This window comes from Zootoca vivipara, chromosome 9, assembly GCF_965207765.1.
Source record: "Zootoca vivipara chromosome 9, rZooViv2.hap1.1, whole genome shotgun sequence".
In the NCBI taxonomy this organism is placed as follows: Eukaryota; Metazoa; Chordata; class Lepidosauria; order Squamata; family Lacertidae; genus Zootoca; species Zootoca vivipara.
This window is the reverse complement of record NC_142592.1, coordinates 71,625,480-71,641,507: the sequence shown is the minus strand read 5'-3', so window position 1 is coordinate 71,641,507 and position 16,028 is coordinate 71,625,480. Positions and strand designations below refer to the sequence as shown.

Here is a 16,028-nt window from a genome sequence, read left to right as displayed (position 1 = left end):
GGGCCCTGGTTGTGTCTCTCCCCCCCCCCCCCGCAATGGGAATTCCCACATTTTAAAATGGTTTACATTTTATTGTTGTACACCACCCTGTTGTTTGATGGCAGGGCAAAATAGAAATACATTGCATAAATTTTAAAAAAGGAAGCCGGTCTCTTGGCTGCCTTGTTCTCACATCCTTCAGTTTGCTTCGATGGGTGTTTGGCTCTTGAGCTGACTGCTTGCCCCTGCCGATCCTCAAGAAGCCTTCCTTGAGGTTCAAGGGACATCCGGAGGGGCGGGGAGTCTGGCATTTCTTTTTACTGTGGGGGGTACTTCCTTGTAGAAATGGGCATGGCCTGAGCCCCACCCCCAAATGCATAGGATAACTCTCTTGGCAAAAGATAGACCATCGCTTAGACGTTTATTTTTTTCCTTAACAAGTGGAAATGTGGGAGTTGTGTTTGGTGTAACATTGTGCCCAGTCCTTCCAGACCTCCTATGCACTCGCCTCTCCTGTAGGGCAGTCTAGGTCTGCTGCTCTGCTCCTTTCCATCGGATGGCCAAGACACCTCTCAGCCGGCTCTAGTCAGGGCTTGGGCCCTGGTCGCTTCTTCATGGCCCCTCCAGCGGGGATGGAGGTGTCCCTTCAGTGCAGAAACCAACCCCTGTCAAGACCACCAGAGAGGCCAGGCCAACTTCTCAGGGACATGCCAGGGGGGAAGCAGGAGACCCTCTCCAGTCCTGGAGTCTGTTGCTTCCCTCATCCATAGCTGTGGGGGCTGCTGGGGTTCATGGGGGCCGATTCCTGACGTCCCAACTGGCCCTTCAGAAGCCAGAGCCGATGGTTCAGGTTTTGCACTTGGCAGGTGCCCAAGGCGCAGCCGACACGCACCAGCTGCGCACGGTGCAGGCGGGGGGCTGCATGGCGCTTTAGACGGGGGGCTGGAGTCCACGGGAGCCAGTGGAGGGGGCGGCTGCCAGGTTGCTGGGGATCCAGTCTGTGCCTGGGGAGGACGGAGAGGGGGAGCCGGCTTCCTGCCGTCACCATGGGAGGCTTCCAGGCGGGCCACATCCTGGCTGTCTTGTCCAAAAGCTCTTCTGCCATAGGCCCCTTCTGCAGCCAGGCTGGTAGGTGGCTTCTGGCCAAGGGCTTCCTGCAACGAGAGGATGGAAGAGGTGCCATGAGGCTCCAGCTGGCAGCAGGAGGGAAAGAGGCATGTTGGAGCAGGAGCACAACTACTTGCAGGAGCAGGGCTCACAGAGCAGCCACAGCCTGTTTACGGGATGTGGAGGAGGGAGGGAGATCAAAGCCTCCTTTTCCCCACCTGCCTGTGTGGTCCCTGGGGGTGCAGGGGCCACACCTACTTTTGCACTGCCCAGGCCCAGAGCCTGGTTCATGGAATGTGGCTTGAAACGGTTTGGCTGCCCTTGCCCCAAACCTGCACTCACCATTCTTTCTCATGGAGGAGCACTCGTCCCAGGTGAGTCTGCCTCTCAGGTGGGATGGTCCAGGCAGGGTGTACAAGGCAGCCTCTCGGGGAGAGAAACCTGTGGGGTGCCACTGGGCCCAATTCAAAGTACTGTACTCGTGGTTACCTTCCAACCCCTGAACAGCTTGTCCGATGCTCACCTGGAGGCACGCATGGGCATCTCCAGGAACTGGCCAGCCCTGAAAGTGAGCAGGGAAGACCCCACTGCCAGAGCCTCCCCTCAGGTCCATCAGGTTGGCACTGGACCTGGGAGACAGGGTCAGAGAAGGGCAAGCCTCACACCCCAGGTGAATCTTCCTATAGCCCAAAGGAATCTCCATCTCCACAACCTCAAATGTGGTCTGGTGGCCCAGTGGCCACTGAGTTTCAGGGCTCTGGGTGGGGACCCCCCTCCATCCAAACAGCAGCAGGAATAAGGCCCTTTGGGACATGCACTTTATTTTTAGAATGGGCTGCCTGAGAAAGACCTTTTTGTCTCCAATGTCATAGACAAGAAAGCCAAAGTGTTCCCTCCTAAAGTCCACTTTGCTGAGTGTGACTCACTCTCAAGAATCCAGGCAGAGGACAACAATCTTGGGTTTCTTTCTTGGAGAAAATCTTGTGAGGTCTGGTACTGAGGGAGTCAGAAAATATGACTTGGCCTTTGTGTGCGGAGCTTGTGCAGAGTGTGTGACTATGGGCACCCTTGCTGTGTGTGTGTGTGTGTGTGTGTGTGTGCATACGTGCACATGTGTACGTTCGTATAGCTGTGACTTGTGTCCCCTTCTCCCTGCTGTGTCCTTTTATGGCCAATAGACATGCTGACTTCCCAGGCCATTGGAGATGGTTGCCATTCTCAGAGACAAATGCGGCTCTTCCACTCACTCCCATTAAAAAACTTAATGTTCTGTATTTGGTTTTCTCTCAGAAGTCTTTACTGTAATAGGAAGCCACTTTTTAAAGGGCTCCCCCCCCAATTCTTCATGGGAGGATTCTCTCTGTGGGGGACCCAGATCCTGAATGAGATCGTGGGAGAGGAGAAGCAGGGGCAGAGCCCCCCTTTGGGTGGGGAGATGAGCTCCCACAGGTCCCCATGCCCAAATCCTGTTGGGAACCTTGGAAGCTGCCAAATTCCAAATCAGACCCCTGCTCCATCTGGTTCAGTACTGTCCGCACTGACTGGCAGCAGCTCTCCAGGCAGGGTTTTAGGCAAGGAACATGCGCAGCCCTAGTTGCGCCATTGCGGATTGGACCTGGGCCCTGCATGTGGAGCTGGTGCTCTGTCCCTTAACTATGGCCCTTCTCATATCAACGGGGCAAAAAGTCAGATGGGGCAGAAGGAATATTTAACACATTTAAATGACGCAACATTTAATTGCTTGGAATTGGTAGACTTCAACCTCGGCTTTTGCTTTTGACAGGCGCTTGTTAAAAGCTCAACTCTTGGCCTTCGTAACTGATCAGAGACAGACCTGCCTACCTGGCCATCCACCTAGGAAGAAACAGCTTCCTTGGCGGTGGTTCCAGGAAGGGCAGCCCCCCACCTCTGTGGCAGGACACAGCAGGGGGGGGTCATCTCTTGAGGGCCATGCTCTGCACCAGCCGTGAAGAGACTCGTGAGCTGAACCCAGAAGCTCCCTCTAACAGCAGTCCCTCCTCGAGGCCAGGCCTGGAGACGCATGACGGGCAGCATGTCTCTCTGGGTGGCTGCAACCATCTCTTCCAGACCACAAGAGAAACTATGTGTAACCTGGCCCTGACGCAACCAGCTCAGCCACCTTTTCCATTGGGGGGGGGGGAGAGGAGAGAGCATGTGTCAGGTTGGGGCATGGAGAAGGATGTCAGCTTCCTTCCACCAGGGAAGAGGAACTGGTCTGGAGGAGGGAAGGAGGAGGGAGAGACTGGGAGATGGCCAGAGGGAATGAGCAGGGCGGGAGGGGGGAGGAGCCCATGCAAGGCAAGGGAGCTATACCTGCCACAGGACACGTACGCTTGGCAGGCAGGCAGGCAGGCAGGCAGCAGGGAGGGAGCAGGGAGGGAGCAGAGGCCAGCTGCATCAAAGGCCTGCAGCCCACACACAGTCTCTCTCCAAACTGTCACCACAGTTTCAGGTAACAGGACAGGAGGAGCTGCCTCTCACCTCCACAAGTGAGGGCGCCTGGCACAACTGCAGGTGGGTAGGTGGGTGTGGTGACTGCCTGGCTCTGCAGAGGCCGTGGTCCTCTGGCCTGTGGTGTGTGTATGAGAGAGAGAGAGAGAGAGAGAGAGAGAGAGAGAGAGAGAGAGAGAGAGAGAGAGAGAGAGAGAGAGAGAGAGAGAGAGAGAGAGAGGTGTTTGCTTCTGCAAATGCAGCCTAGCATTGCACCAGCTTTTTGAGCTGGCACATCACACAACCGGGGCTTCTGTTCGGTTTGGGAGCCACTAAGACCCTGAGATCGTTTCTGCCCACTTGGGCTCCCCATCCTATACTTGTGCCTGATTCTTTGCACAGAGGTGGTTTTAGGGTAGCACAACTGGTTCTGCCCCACTGGGTGTTGGCGCCACAGGGGGTCCCGCAACAATGATGTAGAATGGAGCAGGAGAGACAGGGGTCGCCAAATTTATTGTTGCACCACTGAAATTTGAGAGCCCAGGACTCTACATGCAGGACTCTACATTTATCACTGTAGGTTTTCATTCTGTTGGTTTCAGCCCAGTCTTCCAGCCTGTCAAGATATTTGGAACCTTTTCTGAGGTCCTCATTCCCTTCCCAGCTTGGCATCAGCATCCGCCAGGCTCCAAGGCTCCAAGGAATCTAAAGCAATGCTGAGCCGGACAGTGTCCCTTGGCACTCAGCTCAAGACCTCCCTGTCGGCCAACACAGAGCCACCAGTCGTGGGCACTCAGTGGGCACAGCTGCTCAGCCTGTTTTAGATCCACCTCAAAGGAGTGTTGTCCAGCCTCTATTTTACCTACTTGTCAACAAGATAACATGGGAGACTTTGTCAAATGTTTTGCTGAAATCAAGATATACCATGTTCATTGTAGATAAAGCAACTAGACTAGTCACTCTAGACAAAATTACAGGAGGAAAGGTTAGTCTTGCAAGCCATACAGTTGTTCGACCCATTCTGGCTCCTAGTCAGCAATGCTTTATTTTCTAGATGGCCACAGACTGACCTCTTACTCATCTTGTATTGACCATTCAGTAGTTTTTAGAGACACTCCCCTCTCCCCTTTTGAAGACCGAGACAACATTTGCCCACCTCCACACATAAACACCCATACATTCTTTACACACACAGGGTGTGGGGGGGGGGGCAAAGCAGCACCTCTTGCCATTTGCTTGAAAAGGAAAAATGTCGCAAGAGCTGATGCAACAGCCGGAAGCCTGTAGGGGAGCCACAAACCTAAGCCAAGAATCATAATTTGCACTTCCCAGTAGGTGCCTCAATAAAAGTTTGTCTTTCAATTGGGAAGACTCCAGTTCCAATCTCTGCTTGGTTGTGCTGACCCCGAACCAGTCTCTCACCCTTAGGCTGTTCTGCTTCACAGGACTGTTGGGACGATGTGGGTCTCCCTAGAGCAGGGGTCAGCAACCTTTTTCAGCCGTGGGCCGGTCCACCATCCCTAAGACCATGTGGTGGGCCGGACTATTATTTTTTGGGGGGAGGGGATGAACGAATTCCTATGCCCCACAAATAACCCAGAGATGCATTTTAAAGAAAAGGACCCATTATACTCATGTAAAAACACGCTGATCCCCGGACCGTCTGTGGGCCGGATTAAAAAGGCGATTGGGCCGCATCCTGCCCAAGGGCCTGAGGTTGCCTACCCCTGCCCTAGAGGAAGGGCAGGTGGGGCTGTAATTCATTCCCCATCCTTTGCATAGGAAGCAGCCTCTGCTCTGCCACTGAGGGCTGGGTAAACAGGGCAGGAGGTGCTTGTGGGGACCACGGCCTTCTCTTGCTTAGGAAGCTGTTCCGCTTGCCCTTCATGGAAGCCTTGCTTGCTTTCCCATCTCCAGGCTCCCAAGTGCTGCATGGTGGAGGGGAGGAAGGGTTCGGATGGGCTCCCATTCATCTCCTGGGCTTCCACCTGCTGCTCCTCACCCCCTTTAGCACTGGAACAGGGGCTATAGGGACCAGAGAAGATGCTGGCATCCTGCCCAGCTGTGGTCCCAAGCAATGAGCTGGATGCCTCCACCCCCTGGCTCACAGACAAAGGAGGGAGCATGACACAGAAGTCAGCCCCCCCCCCCCAATGCCTTGCCACCTACCCCCATCCTCTGAGCAGAACTAGTGGGCTGCAGTGGTCAAAGGTCTACAGGGTCTCCCCACCCCCCACTATGTCAACATACTTCCTGGAGCTGTATTTTCAACAGCAGCAGAAGAGCCTTGGGGAGTCCCACCAGCCCTTGGCTGAAAACCCTCCATCCTTCTCTGCAGGGACCAGTAGCCTGCCCACTTGCCTCGAGTGGAGGAACTCCTCCCTACTCAGTGGGAGAGCCAACAGCTTAGTCCACAGCGCAGCCAGGAGCATGCCCAGCTCTGCTCCAAGCTCTGCTGAGCCCCAACGATGCCCGTTGAACCCTGGCCTGTCCTTCCGCTGCCTTGGCTCAGGGGCAGCTCAGGTTCAGGTTCACTTCCCCCCAGCCATCCGATGGTCAGGTGATGAGCCAGACATCCAGCCCGGAGTGCCTGACCACCCCCTTCGGCCTGAACCCTCACCCACTCAGCCGCACCCGCTCCCTGCCGGGCTGACAGAAATGCTCTGACAGCCCAGATGCTTGGAGTTGAAGCACCCAAGGGTGCCAAGTCATGCCACACTCACATGCCCCCATGCAGTTGCCAGCTGTGCAGTCAGCAACTTCTGAGGACCTATACACTAATTGTTGTTGTTGTTTAGTCGTTTAGTCGTGTCCGACTCTTCGTGACCCCATGGACCATAGCACGCCAGGCACTCCTGTCTTGCACTGCCTCCCGCAGTTTGGTCAAACTCATGTTCGTAGCTTCGAGAACACTGTCCAACCATCTCGTCCTCTGTCGTCCCCTTCTCCTAGTGCCCTCAATCTTTCCCAACATCAGGGTCTTTTCCAAGGATTCTTCTCTTCTCATGAGGTGGCCAAAGGATTGGAGCCTCAGCTTCACGATCTGTCCTTCCAGGGATCACTAATAGCAGGGATCAATTCTCTCTCTCTCTCTCTCTCTCTCTCTCTCTCTCTCTCTCTCTCTCTCTCTCTCTCTCTCCCCTGCAATTGTGTTAAGGCCCAGCTGGCCCAAACCTATTTTCTCTGTCATGTGCCCCCTCCCTGCATAATTCTCGTTTGCACACCCACCCCCTTTTCACAGAGAAAATCAGTATAGAGCTGGGCTTGCTTCGTCAAGCCGCCCTCTCTCTTAGCAGGCAGGCTTTTTCACACTTGTATATAGAATTTATTTAACAACATTTATATACCGCTTCATTGTAAATGGAACCCCTAGGCAAGTGTGTGCATGTGTCTGCTTCTATGTGCGCTTTGTGTTTGTGTGCCCCAGTGCCAGGCCCCGCAATGAAATGGGGCTGAGCAGGCGGGCCTCTATCGGGGCAGGGCTCTGGTCACCTCCCGGCCTCATTTCAGGCACCCAGACACCCACCCCATCCCACCCCACGGCTGCCGACCTTCGCCCTCCCTGGAGGGGACGATGCAGGAGGAGAGTTCTCCGACGGGCGGACGGACAGGGACTCACCTGGGCGACAGCGGCGAGATGCGCCCCGATGGCGCGGGCGAGGCGGACTCGGCGCCCGGCAGGTGAAAGAGCAGCGGGAGGAGCGGGAGGAGGAGGAGGCGACCGCGGCTGATGCAAGCGGGCTCCCGGCGCAGCAGCTGGCGCTTCATGGCGGCGGAGAGGGCTGAGGGGCGCGAGGTCCCGGTGAGGGGCGCTGCCTCGCAGGGGAGCCGCTTGGCTCCAGTGCCGTAGTCGAATGCAATGCTGGCTGGTGGAGCTCGGGCTGCCCGTTCCTTCGGAGAGGTGAGAGTTCCCCGGGAATCCTGGACGGTGAGCTGGACGGCGCGCTGGCTCTCCTCCTGGACGGCTCCGGGAGCCTTCGGGACATATATCCCGCAGCAGCAGCAAACTGCCTCCCTGCGCCGCCTGAGCCAGCTTAAATACCAGCCTCCTGGCCCCTGGGCGCTGCCTCTGGAGGCTCCTTCCGCGACGGGGCGGGGCATCCAAGACCGCCACTGACTGGCTGGGGCTGCCCGGGAGAACGGGATGGCCGTCCAGGGTCACACCTCCCCAGAGCTCCCACGGGCCGCCTTGGTCTCTCTGCGCTGACGACCCCCTCCCCGCCGCGGGGACGAGGGGAGGCGGAGAAACCGGGGAGAGTCTCCCGTCGAGTGCGCCTTCGGGTTTCCTGCCTTCCTGGGTGAATTCGCACCGAGGTTCCTGGCAAAGAATTGGAAGAATGAAGAAATGCCAACTGTGGATGAATGGCAGAAGAAGCTGATAGAATATATGGAACTGTCTGAATTGACGGGGAGACTTCGGGATCGGAGTGAAGAAGCAGCGGAAGAAGATTGGAAGAAATTTAAAATTTATTTGAAAAATAAGCGTCTAATAGATTGAACCAAAGGAAGTGAGGGAGATACAAAGAGGTTGTAGATAATACAAGGGTGTGAAATATGTATTGAAAGAAGATAAGGATAAATTAATTAAGAAGTAGATATCGATCGAGTTTATATGGATAAGATATAAAAGATATAGCAATAAGGTAATATTGAAGTAATAATTAGAGTTTATATAAGATTTAGAATTTACTAAGCATGAAATGTAAAGAATCGCAGTAGAAGGGGGAAAGAGGAAGTCAATAGATTAGAAATAAGGGTTATAAATTAGAATTTTGGTTTTCTGCATTTTTGTATTTTTTGTATTTTGCATTTTTTGTGTTCTGTATTTCTTTTTTTGTGTTTTGTATTTTTGTATGTTTTTGTTGTTTAAAAAAAATCTTTAATAAATACATTTTTTTTTAAAAAAAAGAATTCGCACCGAGGTTCTGGCCTGCAGGGTCTGCGCCGCCCACTAGGGGGCGCCTGGACTCCAGGGCTGGCCAGAGATTTGGTCGCCTAGTACGAAGAGACAAGCCGCAACGGAGGGACTCCTGGCGGGGGGGGGGGGTCCTGCGCGGCTCCTTCATCCTCGCTGGAAGCCCCTCTGCGCAGGCAGGGAGGCGCCCCGCTCCCCACCCCAGACTTAGTGGCCAGGCCTGCCCCTTTGGACTGGTCCCCGCCCCATCCGCAAAGCACACCTGTCTGCCTGCCCCACACCTGAGGCCATGTTTCAAAGGGGGGTCGGGGTGGGGCAGATTGGGAGTCTTGCTGGCGCTTTGAATTGAGATCGGGCAAGGGAAAGGGGGCGAAGCTGCTCCCCCCCCCGCCCAAAGCAGGGCTTGCGATCACCGTGAAGCAGCTGGCAAAGAAGAACTGGATCCTCGCCCTCCTGTCAGAGGGTGGGAGGGCTGAAGATTCAGGCCACGGTCAGATCCAGCTCCCCCCCCCCCTGGTTCTGTGTATATTCTACTTTGCAAATGAAAACTAGCCTGGCTCTCCTGGTCTCATCAGCGTTAAAAGAATGATGTCTTTGCAATTTGTGACCTATCCATTTTTAAATCACTTGGGAGGCTTTTCAACTAAGTGTCCTCTCAGCAGCTCAATCCAGGGATCCAGAGTTATCTTTAAGAGGATCTCCAAAATTAGGTTAACAGGAGCTCTGCTTGAGCACAGAATGACCCCTGGGGACTGGCAGATCCAGGGCAGGATTCCTGCCAAGGAGGCCAACTCCAAACACCCACACCCACACCCACCGTGGGCACAGGAGAGGTGGGCAGCTTCAATACACAGAATGGGGCAGCGTTAATAATAATATTATTATTAGCCTACTGCCTGTCTGGCCAAGGACTGGGGTGGGGATGTTAAATTCCCCCAGGGAGAGGAATTAGGATGAGAAGCCAGGAGGCAGAGGGGGGAAGGGAGGGAAGCAACTGTCCGCAAGGCCCAGCAATCTCATCATCTGAAGCCTGAAACCAGCAGTTCCTAGGCATTTTTCAGCCCCCCCCCCGGTTCCATAAACTTATTCCTGTTGCCCCCTACCCTGTCCTACAAAAAGCAATATTCAGAATAGTGGTTTGCATGACTCACTAAGGAGGAGAACAACACAACAGAATTCAAAACAGCAGTCAATTGCACATTTACTCAAAATCCAATTAAAGTTACGTAGTTTAAATAATTTGACAAAACTGATGAACTTGATCCAGTGATAGATGCTTCTCAAAGCTTGGTGGTCATTTATACCTCCAGCCCCCCCCATCACCCCCTGGGGAATCCCAGGTGGTGGTACCAACCACTCTGGGAACCCCTGGGCTAATCTCATTTCTTCTGCCTTTTTTCCAGGTTCAGAGTCTTTTCTCTCTTCCTTTCTGTGCGAAAGAGAAATTAAGGAGAACCAGAAACCAACAGGAGGCAAAAGGAGGACATTTCGACACCCTGTGGTCAAGAGGGTGATCATCCTGCACGTGTGGGCGTCTTGTGGCTTCTGTTTTTTAAACCACCCTTAAGAAGACAGTTATGCTTCCCCCTTTGCCTCAGAAGACCTGGTGATCCCATTTGGGGGGGCACCCACAAACCCTATGAGGTGTCTCAGTGCCTCCTTACCAGAGTCAGGTACTGGCGGGGGGGGGGAGCGGAGCCGGAGTCTGACTCAGAGAAGAGGCAGGGGAGCTGCAGAGCAGGAGGGGGTAGCACTGGAGGAAGAGGCAGGTCAGGCAAAGGAGGGGCCCGGGGCTTCCCCACCCTCTCCTGCCCCCCACTGTCTCCCAGAACCAGCGGGAAGGGCAGAGGCAGCTTCCAGGCAAGCAGAGTTGGGGGGAGATACATCAGCAGGTGGAGGGGGAATGGCTTCTGCTGCCGCCAATGAAGGATGTCGAGAAAATAATTTGTTGGAATCAAACAAGAGTGGCTGCGATAACCCAGTCAGATGGGGGGAGGAATAATAATAATAATAATAATAATAATAATAATAATAATAATAATCTCCAGAGTGAGGTATAGCTGCCTAGACACTAGGCTGGTTTGCGTGGGGATTCAGAGCAGTGGAAAATGCTGTGTCAGCTTTGACAATAAAGAGTCAACTATCTGCCATGTGCATTCCTTTGGCTGGTGTCAGAGGGCCTGATGTGGCTACTCTAGAGTAACGACTCCAGCATGGTCTTTTTAGGCTTTTATTAAGTGCTGATTATTTACAGTGGTCAGAGCGGTTAATATACATCCTTAAGGTGAGGTGTCAGAATCTCCGAATGGCGATTGGCGCGTTTTCCTCCAGCATAGAAGCTTTGGAAGAACCAACCTCTTCCCCCTACGTTTGCGTCGCAATTCGGGAGTTGGGGGGATTGGCCTCCCCCCCCCCCGTGCGCCCAACTTCCTGTCCCACCTGAGGCATGGGCTCCACAACCTTGCCTGAGCCTCGGACACCACTTCCTGACTCTCCGCTGGAGGCAGAGCTCTCCTTGCTCTCTCCAGCGCTTGGGGATGGGCTGGAACTTAAGATGGGAGGGACTTCCCTGTATCCCTTGTCCCTCACAGCTGGGAAGGGCTCTTGACACCCAGGGATCTTCTGCATCTTTGCAGAAGCTTACGAGAAGCTTGGCCTATCACTCAACATCCAAAAAACCAAAGTGCTGCACCAACAAGTACAAAATAACCCCTCTGCAGCGCCACAAATCCAACACAATGGTGTAACATTGGAAAATGTCAATCACTTCCCCTACCTGGGCAGTTGTCTTTCCACAAGGCCCAACATTGATGCCGAAATCCAGCATCGCCTGAGCTCTGCGAGTGTGGCTTTCTCCTGATTGGAGTGCAGAAGGTTTGAGGACCGGGACATTCGCAGGGAAACAAAAATGCTTGTTTACAAAGCTATTGTACTACCAACCTTGCTATATGCTTGTGAAAGATGGACCACTTATAAACGCCATCTCCAACTCCTTGAAAGATTCCATCAATGGTGTCTCGGAAAATGTTTACACGTCACTTAGGAAGACAGGTGAACTAATATCAGTGTACTGGAAGAAGCAAAGATCACCAGTGTTGAAGCAATGATTATTCAACATCAACTTTGTTGGACTGGTCATGTTGTGCGGATGCCTGATGATCGTCTTCCGAAGCAACTACTATATTCCGAACTTAAAAATGGAAAGCGTAATGCTGGTGGTCAACAAAAGAGGTTTAAAGACTGTCTCAAGGCAAATCTAAAAAAATGTAGTATAAATACTGACAATTGGGAAACACTGGCCTGCGAGTGCTCCAGTTGGAGAACAGCCTTTACCAAAAGTATCACGGGCTTTGAAGATACTCGAACTCAGGATGGAAGGGAGAAACATGCTAAGAGGAAGGCAAATCCACACCGTGATCAACTCCCACCCGGAAACCAATGTCCCCGCTGTGGAAGGATGTGTGGATCCAGAATTGGCCTCCACAGTCACTTACGGACTCATTGTTAAAGCCATGTTTGTGGAAGACAATCTTACTCAGCTACGAGGGATCGCCAAAGAAGAAGAAGTAGGAGATGATCCCGGGGCAAGACTGGATTGTAGAATCCTAGAATTGTAGAGTTGGAAGGGACCTCAAGGGTCATCCAGTCCAATCCCCTGCAATGCAGGATGTCTCTGAACTGTAAGGCTCCTGGGGCAGGGACCTTTCCTTTGTGCTGTCCTTCTATAGGTTACGGTTGGTGCTTTAGAGTTAAAATCAGAAAGACCAAGCATGGGCATAGCCAGGACGTATGTTGGGGTGGCAGGCTTTATGTTGGGGGGTGGAGCAGAACCAAGGCATCTGTGACATAATTGGTCAGTTAGTATTTTTATTTACAGTGGTACCTCGGTTTATGAACACAATTGGTTCCGGAAGTCTGTTCATAAACTGAAGCGAACTTTCCAATTTAAAGTAATGGAAAGTGGATTAATCTGTTCCAGACGGTCCACGGAGTACTCAACCTGAAGCGTACTTAACCCGAAGCATGGGTGTAATTGGTTCCGGAAGTCTGTCATAAACTGAAGCGTTCATAAACTGAAGTGAACTTTCCCATTGAAAGTAATAGAAAGTGAATTAATCCGTTCCAGATGGGTCGACGGCGTTTGTAAACCGAAAATTCGTAAACCGAGGTGTTCATAAACCGAGGTTCCACTGTACTTGATTTAGGGGGGCAGCTGCCCCTCCCTGCCCCCCCCCGGCTGTGCCCATGGACCAAGGGCAGTAGCAGTCTCCAAGAGAAGGGAGAGCTGGTACTGTGGGCATCTGTGTGTGGGTGCTTCTTCCACCACCTGGACACCAAGAGCCCCCACTGGTGAAGTGGGGTGTGTGTGTCAGGGTCTAGATTTGAAGGTGCTACGAGATCTGGCTTGCGGTGTGTGTGTGTGTGGGGGGTTTCCATTCAGGTAATGCTAGGGTCAGACAGGCAGCAAGCAAAGCCCAGGAGGGATCTGGCCCTGAGCCACATTTCTAGAAGTGGAGGCGGAGGCTGCCTGGCACCCACAGACCAGGGACCTGATCCTGGCTGGCATTGTGAGTCTTCTGAAGGAGCAGGTGGCAGGAATCCACTCTGGGCTCCTGAAAGCTGTCCTGGTCAGCCAAATGGCTTTCTCAGACTCTGCTCTGGATTGAAGGGACTCAGACTCCCCGAGGAAGGGAGGATTTGCCAAGGAAGCGTCTCATTGGCAGAGGGGCCCCACCTCCAGCATCTGCCCCTGTACAAGTGTATAGTTCTCTCCGGTCAAGAGAGGGCATTGCAGCTGCCCTCATCCAGAACAGGAGCAAGAGGGAGGGAGAAGAGGTGTGTGATGTCTAGATCTGGTCCTTCTTACTGCAAACAGCATGGAATGCAATGTGAACCTTTTAGACAGTGCCGCCCGAAAGCCTGGAAATCTTTAGAAACGATTACCCATAATTTCCCCTGTTGGTATAGGAAACCTGGGCCAATTTCATGACTCACAGACTCAGAGGCCAATAAAAGAGGACCCCCCCCCCAAAGTTTCTGTATTGTTTCATGCAAGCAGGTTGCAGCAAAATTGCAGGAAGTCAGGCTCTTCTCCAAAAGTTTCACTTCTTCAGAATCGCCAAATAATGTGTTTGCTTTTTTAAAACAAATGGACTTGTGAGGTCCAAGCTTGTGGCTGAACTGGGGGGTCACAGGCTAGACAGAGCATGGACCACACTTGAGCAGACTGCAAGCAAGTTTGTGGACAGCAAGCCAGCCCAACACACCTCAGCCTTGGCTTTCAGGTCCTTGAAGGTGGATGCTTGTGGTCCAGGAGGAAGAGGCTGAAGGCCGAGTTATAGGTTTCCTTTTGCAAGGAAGATGAAACATGTGTTTCCCTTGCGCAAGACTCCATCTTTATTCCCGTTATCAGAGACTGGAGAAGTCACTAGATGGTGCAGCCCATCTCCCTCATGCAACGCTGGAGACATCCATCTGCCTATGGGGTGGGAAGGTCAGCCATGGGTCCCAGGGGGCAGGTGGGAGAAGGAAGAACTCCTTGGGCAGAAGGGGATGCAGGGGTGCCAGGAGGATGGGGCCAGCCCCATGGGGTCTCCCTGTGCCTGCTGGCCTGGAGGCTCTTCAAGGACCCTGCCATGCCCATGACCAGAGGGTGACACCTCAGGCCTTTTCCCTAGCCATCTCACTCACTCATTCTTGCTCAAAGCAGAGAAAGGCTTCGTTTCTCCAAGTCAAGGGGGGCTTGAACCTTCTTTGGCTACACGCCAGCAACAATTCCCGTGGTTTGAGCTGGGAGAGAAGCGTGTGAGCTTGGGAAGGCCTTCCTTGCAGAAAACCCACCGCGAGCTCCCATGTTTGGGAGGCAGGATGAAGCCAAGTCTGGGCTGTACAGGCCTGGGATGAATACATGCTGGGAGGTCCCTGTCCTTTGGCCCTCATCTGGCCAACCAAGTAGGGGTTGCTTTCCTGTCCAGCTTCTCTGCACCCTCCAGGCCCAGACGCAGGTATGGTCACCCTCAGCCCAGGCCTGTTCTGGCAAATGGTCTGCAGAAGGAGAACCTTTTCCTGGCCTTTGGTGGGACTAGATGCGGCCTGGGTCATGTCCATAGGATGTGGAGAGGAAACAACATGCATACCTTTTGTTTCGCAGTGTTTCTTAACTGTTGTTGACACCAGAGCACCCAAATGTAATGATCCTGGCACTCGCTCTGTGTCTTAATCATCTTGCAGCTGTTGCCAGAGGATAATCTTCCTGTTAATACCAGACAGGGCACCCCAGTTGCCAGCTTTCAAATATGAGGCTGACTCATATTTGTACCATCCATATTCTGGGATTTGTAGCATCTGACAAGCTGCATTAGAACTGCCTCGCTGCATCAGATCGGCTAATGCCCACATTCGGACCCTTCCAAGCCCAGTCCAAAGGGCTCCATATGGCTCAGGGCCCCAATACCTTCTGGAATGCCTCTCCAAATAGGAATGTATCTGAATGTCTAAATCTTCATCGGAGGCCCCACTACTTGTATTTTTAATATTTTGTTGGAAGCCAGCCAGAGTGGCTGGGGAATATATTATTATTATTATTATTATTATTATTATTATTAGAGAAGAGAAGGACCTTCTCAGTCATGCCTCCTGCCTGTTTGATGCTCTCCCCGGTGAGGGCCACCTGGCACCGACGCTGACATATTTTTGGTGTCAGGTAAAAAGTTACATCCCCCCCCCCCGGCTGATGATGATCTTTCTGCTGTTGGTGTGCTGCGAAAACTTCCTGCGGCTGTTATGGTTTGTTTGTTTGAGTATATAAGCGGCGACTCATTTTAGTAAGATTCTCCTAATCTAGGCTGACCTTTAGTCCAACAGTTGAGGGTGCCTCACCTGGGACTCAGGTGAAGTCAGTGGGGTTTGCTGCACCCCAGAGCACCTGCCCTGACTAGTCCAGGCACCCCCAAACTTCTGCCCTCCAGATGTTTTGGACTACAATTCCCATCTTCCCCGACTACTGGTCCTGTTAACTAGGGATCATGGGAGTTGTAGGCCAAAACATCTGGAGGGCCGCAGTTTGGGGACGCCTGGACTAGTCTAACAAAGCCTCTCCGTCTCCCAGGGGGATCTCATAGAAAGGAGCAGGCGTCGCCAACCTCTCAAGACTTTCTTTTGTCTGGCAGCTGGTTCTCTTCCAGCTGGATTGTGTGCAGAATGCAAGAAGGATTTGCAGCCAGCTCACCTGCCTCCTACCCCTTAAGCTGACAACACTGGGAGGCATCAAAGAACAGTGGCTGACTCAGAGTTGGTAGAAGCGGCGAGGCTGGGAGCACAATCTTGCCTGCCCTTCGTTCCTCTAAATCTGGCAACTAGTCACCCTCCAGGAAGGGATCTGAAAGTGATCCAGGCTCCGGAAGGCGGCTGGCAAAAACGGAGACCCTCGGTTTAGCCTTCTACCTTGCATATGTTGCATTCTGGAAAGGAGACACATTTAAAGCCTCGTAGTGTCGACACACATTTAGTCTTCCTCACCCACTGCTAACACTTCTGCATGGGATACTTTTTATTGATCCTGGACTTCTCTTTTGCA

General features: G+C 52.9%; 1 protein-coding gene across 1 annotated transcript; it reads right to left on the bottom strand.

Annotated features, from left to right (window-relative positions):
- Positions 1–375: 375 nt before the first annotated feature.
- Positions 376–8,383, bottom strand: ADM2 (adrenomedullin 2). Its single transcript, XM_060279371.2, has 2 exons — positions 7,157–8,383; positions 376–1,133 (listed from the first exon to the last, which is right to left on the bottom strand). The coding sequence occupies exons 1-2, from the start codon at positions 7,636–7,638 to the stop codon at positions 740–742; spliced, it is 876 nt and encodes a 291-aa protein (XP_060135354.2). The 5' UTR covers positions 7,639–8,383; the 3' UTR covers positions 376–739.
- Positions 8,384–16,028: the final 7,645 nt, after the last annotated feature.